This window comes from Hakea prostrata, chromosome 3 (assembly GCF_041222555.1).
Source record: "Hakea prostrata isolate BN-2017 chromosome 3, UWA_Hpros_2, whole genome shotgun sequence".
NCBI classification, from domain to species: Eukaryota; Viridiplantae; Streptophyta; class Magnoliopsida; order Proteales; family Proteaceae; genus Hakea; species Hakea prostrata.
In genome coordinates, this window is record NC_142602.1 from 30099619 (window position 1) to 30109288 (window position 9670).

General features: G+C 39.2%; 1 protein-coding gene across 1 annotated transcript; it reads left to right on the plus strand.

Moving 5' to 3' along the window:
* The first annotated feature begins 281 nt into the window (after nt 1–281).
* On the plus strand, nt 282–8724 carry LOC149022045 (cation/H(+) antiporter 18-like). The gene is made up of 4 exons (XM_089147233.1): nt 282–590; nt 5194–5438; nt 6037–7038; nt 7258–8724. Exons 2-4 carry the CDS (start codon nt 5238–5240, stop codon nt 8467–8469), a joined length of 2415 nt encoding a protein of 804 aa, XP_089003359.1. The 5' UTR covers nt 282–590; nt 5194–5237; the 3' UTR covers nt 8470–8724.
* The last annotated feature ends 946 nt before the right edge of the window (nt 8725–9670 follow it).

Genomic DNA, 9670 nt, shown 5'->3' on the forward strand with positions numbered 1-9670 from the left:
AACTATTGGATAAATAGCCCTAGATTTGAGTAATCATATAAAATTACTTTTTTTTTTCGGCGATTATGGGGTTAAAAAATATGAAAAAAAAAAAAAAAGTTTCAGGATTAGAGAATTCGTTGAATAGGGATTTTTGGTCATCTCGACCTCCTGTTATTTCCATCTAACGGTCTGTATTCCACCATGTATTTGAAAGCAAAAGTCAAAATACCTTTCTGGTATTAGTAGAGCCCACCTTTGATTGTAGAGCCTTAGTTGTTGACCTTGCCTACCAGAGTTCCACTTGTCACCAAAGATTTAGAATTCTCTCTTTATCTTGGTATGGAAACTTAACCCACTGTTTGGAAATTTAAAAACACCTGACGATTCCCATGGAATTCATTGATTGCATTGGATTGATTACAGCTTGGAATTCATTGATGACATTGGATTGCAGCTTGGAAATATCATTCCATAAAGGGAGTCCTTATCCACTGAGACGATCAAAATAAAAGCTGATTTAAGAGATATAATCATCAGTTACGAGCTTTTCGGAGCGGCAGTCACCTGTGTTATTGTTTCGCACAGGCTTTGTTGGTATCAACAATCAGGTACCCATTTTAATCTTTCTGTTTCGTTCATTACATTTTAACGGAAAAATAAACAGTTAGTAATTGGAAGTGATGGGTTTCAGAAACCCAGATTGTTATTGTTCTTTATAGCTGTGATTTGGTTTCATCACAATTTTCATGGGTCTCTGTTTTCTCCAGATAAAGTGAAATGCAGTAGTGGAAACGTACTGTGGTGTTTATAGGATATTGAAATTAGAGTTCTTTAGGTGGCTTGGTTAGTATTACACTCGGGTACCCAGTTAATCTTTCTACAACGCTCAACCCTTAAAACTGAATTAGCTTTTAACATAAAAATAAGCAATCAGTAATTGAAAGTGTTGGATTTCAGAAACCCAGATTGTTGTTGATCGTGATTTGGTTTCATCACAAATTTTATGGGCTTTTTTCGTTCCAAAGAAAGTTGAAATGCAAAAGTGAGAAAGTAATGTGGTGGTTTAATGAAATCAGAATCGGAGTTCTTTCGGTGGCGTGGGTCTTCTACCCATGAATCTTTATGGTAAACCGATCACAGATTCATTTTCTTTCTTTCTTCTTCTTTTTTTTTTTTTCTCCTTTGGGGGGAAGGGGGAGAAGGTTTGGGTGAACTCACTAGTTGTGTTCATTTTAATGGTCGTGGTTGAATTCCTTTGCTTTTTTCCTTGGGATATATGGTCTGTCACTTGCTATTTGTCAAAGGTTTTGAGGACTGTGTTCTAAAACTATTTGAGGGTCTGGGTTCTAAAACTATCTTTCTATTTCTACCTCACTCGTTGAAGTAACTATTGGAATTAGTCAATCAGATCTTTTGAAGATTGAAATCTGCCTGTCATACTGATTCTGACTATTCTGGAGAGAATGGTTCTAGGATCTTTTGGACTTGTTCACTAAGTTACAAATCTGAGTTTGCTGATTCGAGGGTTCCTGAGGGAGCATTTTAATCCTTGTTCCCAAATTTAAATGCTTGGTTTCTACCAAAAACAGCTAACTGGCAGAAATTTACCTCCCACCTTGTATAACAGGGAATTTTCAAGATACACGTAACCTAGAGCGCAAAGGTTTGCCCAAGCACAAGTATATGACATATGGCATGCTGGATTAGGTTGAAATTTTTTAGGCTAACTCCAAGGTACCCGTTTGTATGTCAAATTTCAACCAAAGTAGATGACCTAAGCAATGACAAAGTAAAAGTATTGATGATTTTCTAATGAGAGCTTTTGCACCAATACCTCTTTTACCTACTAGTACATGTCTTCTCATAATCTCTTACTCTGTCTTCCTTTCCTGACGATGTAAGCCTTTCCTTGTATGCATTGTGAAGCATCTCTCTTGTGGGTGGTTGCCAATACACACAGCTTAAAGTGTTGATCTCTTAACCTTCTTGAATATAACCTGGATAGCTTAATGTGGTGGCCATACATCCAGTTAGGTTTGTAGAGTTTGAATTGGTTGGTCATATTTTTTTAATCTATCTATGGATGATAGGAAAATGTTTTTTCCTAATTGATCAACAAAGTGAAATAAGTAGAACAAAGTCAATGATGAAACTTGAAATGTGGATTAGACAAGCAGATTTGGTTTGGGATCGGACAGGTGAATTCTCTTAATGTTTGAGAGATGTTGCTGAAATGGTAGGCTGGTACTAGTAGATATGATGTCCTTCAAATCCAAAATAAATTGTTTAATTTTTATTAACTCGTGTTTATATTTTATATGGCGATTGGATGTCCTGAGATAAGACCTCAAAGTGTCCTCAACTAGGAAGGAGTCGTGTTCTTTGTTCTTATAGTTTTTGCATTGTTTGTGAATCAGACTCAGTCACTTAGAACACCATATACTGTTGGATATTTTATGTAACAGAGTTCTTGTGTGTTGTCCCTAAACCTGAGAGGTCCTTATTGTTACAGATCAATATTGTATACCTCAATGTACATATGGTTCATGCCTTAATTTGACTGGCTATACATCTCTATTCTGGTTTCAGTGTTTTACCATCACTGAAGGTAACAATTATAAGGAATCCATTTACGATACTAGGAGAGAATATCTTGAGAGAATCTTTAATTTGATCGGGAGAAATTCTTAGCTCAGTACTTTAACTGTAGATTGTTTGCAAAGAATCTATAAATTTATAACTTATAATAGTTATATTATATATTTATAAATTTTTTGTTGCATTTTTTGTTGTCCAACCAGTTGTCTTGGGAGAAATTCTAAGCTCAAGTACTTTACTTGTAGATTTTTTGCAAAGAATCTAAAATTTTTATTACTTAGAATAGTTATAATATATATTTATAAATGTTTTCTTTGCATTTTTTGTTGTCCAACCAGTTGTGTTTTCAGTGACCTAGGGTGGTAACACTAAATTAAAGCCATGCCTCTGTGAGGTTCGTTATGTGATTGTAATGTGGATACACTCTTGTTTGCTATCATTATGGGTTTTTCAGTTATTATCTTACTAAGGTATCCTTATTGGCAAATTATGGTAAAATTAGCATAAAGCTTTAGTAATTAGTCTTGATGTACAATCCAATAGGATTGCACCATTTGGCACTCAGAACCCAAAGAAGGAAAAGAATCATATTTGGCTATTTTGTAGCCTAAGGAGGTGAGAGTGGTGACAGTAATAGCTCATATGTTTTTGAGAGAGCAGATCTTTCCTAATCTCCCTCTGCAACTTCAAGTGTTGTGAACTGCTGAGGTGCTTTGCTTACGGGATTAAATACTTAGCCTACCCGCCTATCCATGCTTGAAGAAGTGGTGGTAATAGGGAGAAAGAAGTTGTCATGCTGATTTCTAAATAAGCATAGCACGAAACAGAACAGTGAGAATGTTGGGGAAACAAAATTCATTATTTTTCATAGCATCTACATAAGCATCAATTCGCCTGCCTATGACTTCTTCTAGTGTGGCGACCTTGTCCTTCAGCCACCCATGAGGACTCAAAGCACTTCCACAATTCCTGTCCTTAGCCTTCCAACCCTTAAGTTCTTTGATTCAAATATTCCATACTGAGAGAGGGTTTTTTTATTTATTTGGAGCATCACTTCCAACAAATATACAAGGAGATGATCAAGAATTGAATTGGCTAGCATATTGGATTAGGAGTGGAAATATAGGACGTCATTGTGGATAGAATTCCTCTTTCTGTTCAAGAGGTGTTACTAAGATAGCAGGTTGTTCTGAAGGAAAAGGTAAAGAATTCAACTGGTATATGGGTCATGGTTTTACTGGTAAGTTGGACATATTTGTGTTCAGCATTAATTAATGAAGAGTTTGTAAGTTGTTGAATTGAAAATTGAAATGCAGATGTTAGGTTTAGGAGAAAGATTTCCTTCACAATGTGGGAAGGGTTCAGCCACCATCCTAAAACATCCTCTTAGTTATGAGTGGTTGAGCATACACCTTTAGCCCCCACTATTGCTTGAGACCCTCTCCTGCACATCTGGAAGACTGGTCAAGGGATTTCCCTTCACCTTGGCTGTAGGAAAATTCAATTCCTTAGGTTTATAAGATGCTCAAAAGGGTATATGCTTGCTAAGTTATTAGAAGAGTACATGAGAATGGAAGAGAAATACTTATGTAGGATAATTACAGGGATCCACCATTATAGCACATCAATCCTATAACTAACTAATGGATTCAGTACCAGGAATTAAGTCATTGAGACCTCTGCTGCAACAAAAATAGGAACCTTTTGGTTCATAAACTAATGAAACTAAAATAAAACTTGTTTTCAAACATAACCTTACAACTTAGAATCTAAATTAAAATGAAAAAGCATAAATTTTATCACAGAAAAGTCACACATGCAGGCTTTACAAGCTTTTAAGCTCAAAAGCTTGCTGCAAACATTGAATAACTTAGCCTTTCATTTCCCATTTCAGTTCCCATCAGTATTTCTTCCATTACAGCTTGGTGCTGATTTGGCTAAGTTTACTCTGTATTTTAATTTTACCTTACTGGCCAACTTGGTTGAATCCTGCATGTTTGTTGCCCAGGGATGATCTGTGCTTTTATAGTTATCCCCCCAACACCCATTCTCCACCCCCACCCCCTTTGTCTTTTCTGTTTACTTCTTTATGTTCTCATTAAAATTTTCTTCCAGCATGCTTTGCATTTTATTATCTATGTGATTACTAATTGTGAATTGTTATGGTCTTGTGCTTATGTTTTTGGACCGCTTCGATTATCAAATTGGATTGGATTCCTTAGAAGACTATCGTTGCGAATTACCTGATTACCACGTAGGTCACTCCAAGTTGCACCTACTTGCTTAACCTAGTCAGGTTTCTGTAACCTAACCCATGCTTGATAGTTTTAGTGAAACCTATCCAATCTTCCTGGACGTTGTAAGACACTTCTCAAACTGGATCTAAGGAATTACTAACCAAAATACTCAGTCATGTTGTCTCCAACTTTATCTTGAGTAGTAGACTCTTGTCTTGGATGAACATTCATGCAGATCCGTAAGCTTCTCTTTGCAAACGTGATGTATAAATGTGATTCATGAAGGACAGAAATGCATCACTATTTGACTTAGGACAGTGCAGCTCAGTTGCATAGTTTCATTCATGGATCCAACATCTAAATCTATTCTTTGCAGGGCCCAAAGTGCAAAGTTGGCATTTTTGAAGCTAACTTGGTGAAATGGCTTCAAATACTACAACAGGAAATGTTTGTCCACCTCCAACAAAGGCTACTTCTAATGGAATTTTCCAGGGGGATAATCCTTTGGATTTTGCACTCCCTCTTGCCATTCTTCAGATATGTCTTGTGCTCGCTCTCACAAGGAGCCTTGCTTATCTCCTAAGGCCACTGAGACAACCCCGTGTCATTGCAGAGATTGTTGTAAGTGTTCTTTTAAATGCTCTTATTTTTGTCCTCAAATATATTATAGAAAAAACACCACTAATCTCCTTTTATTTTTATTTTTTTTATCGTAATAAGAAGTCCGTGTTCCACTATATGACTGAATTCCTTCTCAAGACCCAAACCATTAATTTCTTCATCATAGATGTTGTTACATTTACAATTAGTTTATTTTGATGGGAATCATATGAACAAAATCTTTTTAGCTTTTGTTGTTGCAACTTGTGGCATTGTGGCGCTGCTTAAGAGCTCCATGCAAGTGTCAAAGTGAGAGAAATAAAGACAGCTTGACCCACTCCAAGATCCTGCTGCCCAATTCTCTGGTTCTCTGAATATGTGACGTAACGATACTGAAATGATTAAAATATCACATATTGCGGCTGAAGGGTTTCATTAGAACCTCACCATTAGGGCTACATTGGCATTCTGCATTCAATACCTGCAACTCATTTTTTTTTGGATGAATGCAATTGCATTTTCCTACAGCAGAGTACAAATTTAATATATGTAACTGATCCAATTTTTTTTGTTCTTTCTGGAAGAGAATCTTAAAAGTTTTCTTATGTTATTTTGGCAGGGAGGAGTACTGCTTGGGCCATCAGCTCTTGGTCGTTACAAGCCCTTCCTGCACTCAGTTTTTCCAGCCAGAAGCCTCACTGTGCTTGATACTTTAGCCAACCTTGGTCTCCTTTTCTTTCTGTTCCTTGTTGGCCTAGAGCTAGATCCGAAGTCTCTTCGTAGAACTGGGAAGAAAGCCTTGGTCATTGCCATTGCAGGGATCAGTGTTCCCTTTGTCTTAGGAGTGGGTACATCATTTGTCCTCCAGAAAACAATTTCCAAGGGGGTGCCTGGACCCCCATTTCTTGTCTTCATGGGTGTTGCACTCTCAATAACTGCCTTCCCTGTCTTAGCCCGAATATTAGCTGAACTCAAGCTCCTGACTACTGATGTAGGCCGAGTGGCCATGTCAGCTGCAGCAGTCAATGACATTGCTGCTTGGATCTTACTAGCTCTTGCAGTTGCTTTGTCTAGCACTGGCCGTTCTCCAATTGTTTCTTTCTGGGTCCTTTTAGCTGGGGTTATTTTTGTCATTTGCTGCATATTAATATTTCCACCAGTTTTCAAATGGATGGCCAGGCATTGTGATGAAGGTGAACCTGTGAATGAATTATACATTTGTGCTACCTTAGCAGCTGTTCTTGCAGCTGGGTTTGTCACGGATGCTATTGGAATCCATGCCCTCTTTGGGGCCTTTGTTCTTGGCATTTTAGTTCCAAAAGATGGACCCTTTGCTGGTGCTTTGGTTGAAAAAGTTGAAGATCTTGTAACTGGACTCTTTCTTCCTTTGTATTTTGTTTCAAGTGGTTTAAAAACCAATATAGCCACCATTCAAGGGTCTCAATCCTGGGGTCTCCTGGTCTTGGTGATATGTACTGCTTGTTTTGGGAAGATTGTTGGCACTGTTGTGGTCGCTCTTCTTTGCAGGGTACCTTATCGTGAGGCTCTTGCATTAGGTTTCCTCATGAACACTAAAGGCCTGGTGGAACTTATTGTCCTCAACATTGGCAAAGATAGAAAGGTAAGAGGAATTTTTTTCTGCTTTTATCACATTTACTTTTAATGGCATAACTATTCCACATAGCACTGGACACAGCGATCCCATGAATAGGAGCTTATGTATAAATAATCCATAACCCAATTCTTAGAATGGGCCCTGTGAGTGGAACAGCCTATTGTCATCTTTGCTTTGCAGTGCAATTATACTGACACAGTTCTCCTTTTCTATTGGCTACTGAAGGTGTTGAATGATCAGACTTTCGCAATCATGGTTCTGATGGCTCTTTTCACAACCTTCATCACAACCCCTCTTGTCATGGCAGTATATAAGCCAGCAAAAATGAGCAAGGTTAATTACAAGCACAGAACAATAAAGAGGAAAGATCCAAGGTCTCAGCTTCGGATTCTGGCTTGTTTCCATAGTACAAATAATATACCAACATTAATAAACCTCATTGAAGCTTCCCGTGGCACTGACAAGCGGGAAGAGCTTTGTGTGTATTGTATGCACCTCATGGAACTATCTGAGAGACCATCAGCAATTCTCATGGTACACAAAGCAAGGAAAAATGGGTTGCCCTTCTGGAATAAGGGGAAGCGGACAGACTCCGACCATGTTGTGGTTGCATTTCAGGCTTTCCAGCAGCTGAGCCGAGTTTCTGTGAGGCCTATGACTGCCATCTCAGCCATGTCCAGCATTCATGAGGACATCTGCACAAGTGCTGAGAGGAAGAGAGTAGCTATGGTGATTCTTCCTTTCCACAAGCACCAAAGAGTTGATGGTACAATGGAAACAACTCGAACTGAGTTCAGGTGGGTGAACCAGAGAGTCCTCGAGCAGTCACCATGCTCAGTTGGGATCCTCATTGACCGTGGCTTTGGTGGGACGACACATGTATCTGCTAGTGACGTTTCTTCTTACATAACTGTCCTGTTTTTTGGAGGATGTGATGACCGTGAGGCACTTGCATATGGAGCACGCATGGCGGAGCACCCTGGTATTAATCTGACAGTCCTGCACTTCTTGATAGAGCTTGAATCAGTTGAAGAAATTGTTGTGGTTGATGTTAATGGTGATTCTGACACTAGAGGTAAGTCAGATGACAATGTTTTCCTAACCGAATTCCAGAAGAAGACTCAAAATGAAAATTCAGTGAATTACGAAAAGAGGATCATTAGAAATGCTGCAGAAATCATTAGTGTCATTGGGGAGTTCAATCATTGCAACCTGTTTTTGGTGGGACGAAGACCTGAGGGAGTGACAGCAGCTGCTTTTGATAAAAACTATGAATTCCCTGAATTGGGGCCAGTGGGAAACCTGTTAGCATCTGCAGATCTCTCAACTAAAGCATCAGTTTTAGTTGTGCAACAGTATACTAGTGGGAAGCCACCATCAGATTTGCTGCCTTTCTCCCCAGCAATGGCATTTGAAGGAGATTCAGAATCAGACTGATTTCTTTTCAACTCCAATTTCTCTAGAATTGCTTCCTTCAATCTTTGTCTTTCATCACAATTTGGGTGGATGGATAACTGGAAAAGATGATCTTGGTGTTGAAACTCAATGAGGCTAACCAACTATTGTTTGTCAATACAGCAGTGTCTGTGTTGTGCTTTATTCCCATGCCTGTTGCTCCTCCAGATCCTTACTTTCCAATTCTTAGAATAGAATGCATATTTCAATCATTTTGGGAATGAAATTTGTCATTACTGCGAAGATTCTAGCCAGAAATTGCTCCATTATCAAAACACAAAGACTCATTATCTAGTGACACTGCAGTACTCTTTAAAAATATTCATACACTCATATCGTATAAAAAGTAAAAAATAATAACAGCCAGCGGAAGCCCTCCCTGAGCCTGATGCTGAACAGTGCTGCGCCTGGCCCCTGGAAAACATTGGGGATTTGCCATTTCCCTGGCCCTGGCAGGACTGGCTGGCGGTGAGGCCTTGGCTGGGTCCAGCCCTGCCTGCCCTGTATTACATTATATGTTGCAAGCTAAGCCCGTATTGCTAATCAAGGCAGAGCTAGGTTGGGTAAACCTTGGTAGAGTTGGGATCTAATTTGGTACTTGACCTCGAAAGCACTAAAGCAGGCTGTGGGTGGAGATAAAAGCCATAAATCATATGAGCGAAGCGAGACTTTAGCCGACTTGGCTTATGGTAAATCTGTATCCGCCCACAGAGACTTATGCTTGGTACTAAAGTCTGGTGGGTATAGAACTACTTTAGTTGCAACCTTCGCATTTCTTGCTGAGATCCCAAGTCTCCAAGTGGGCCCTCTTGGCCACCCACGACCTTGGCTTTTTAGAGAATCCCGCTCTTGTGTCGTAGGACTTGTATGTGTACCTAAGGGCTAGATACAAAGAGGCATTCCCTCTCTTCCCTTTCTTTTGAGATGAATGCATGCGAACGACCATGACAGGCGCTCAATCAGATTCAATTGATCGAGACTGGAAATGACTCCTAAAGAGGGAGGATTCCCGGGTTTCAGTGAGTGATGGGCTTAGGGGTCCACCCAAAAGTCTACTATATCCACACAGGGTGCTTTTAAATTTGCAAAGCGATTTTGTGTCAAACAAGTTAAATCGCAGCTACTAAGCCTGTCTATAACCGTTCTGTTGATCTGCCTTCTCGTACTCTATAAATTATTTTCA

Coding starts and splice junctions, on each gene's coding strand:
- LOC149022045 (XM_089147233.1), top strand. CDS start 5,238: ATGGCTTCAAATACTACAACAGGAAATGTTTGTCCACCTCCAACAAAG. Junction 5,439..6,036: donor GTGTCATTGCAGAGATTGTT/GTAAGTGTTCTT, acceptor TTATTTTGGCAG/GGAGGAGTACTGCTTGGGCC. Junction 7,039..7,257: donor ACATTGGCAAAGATAGAAAG/GTAAGAGGAATT, acceptor TGGCTACTGAAG/GTGTTGAATGATCAGACTTT.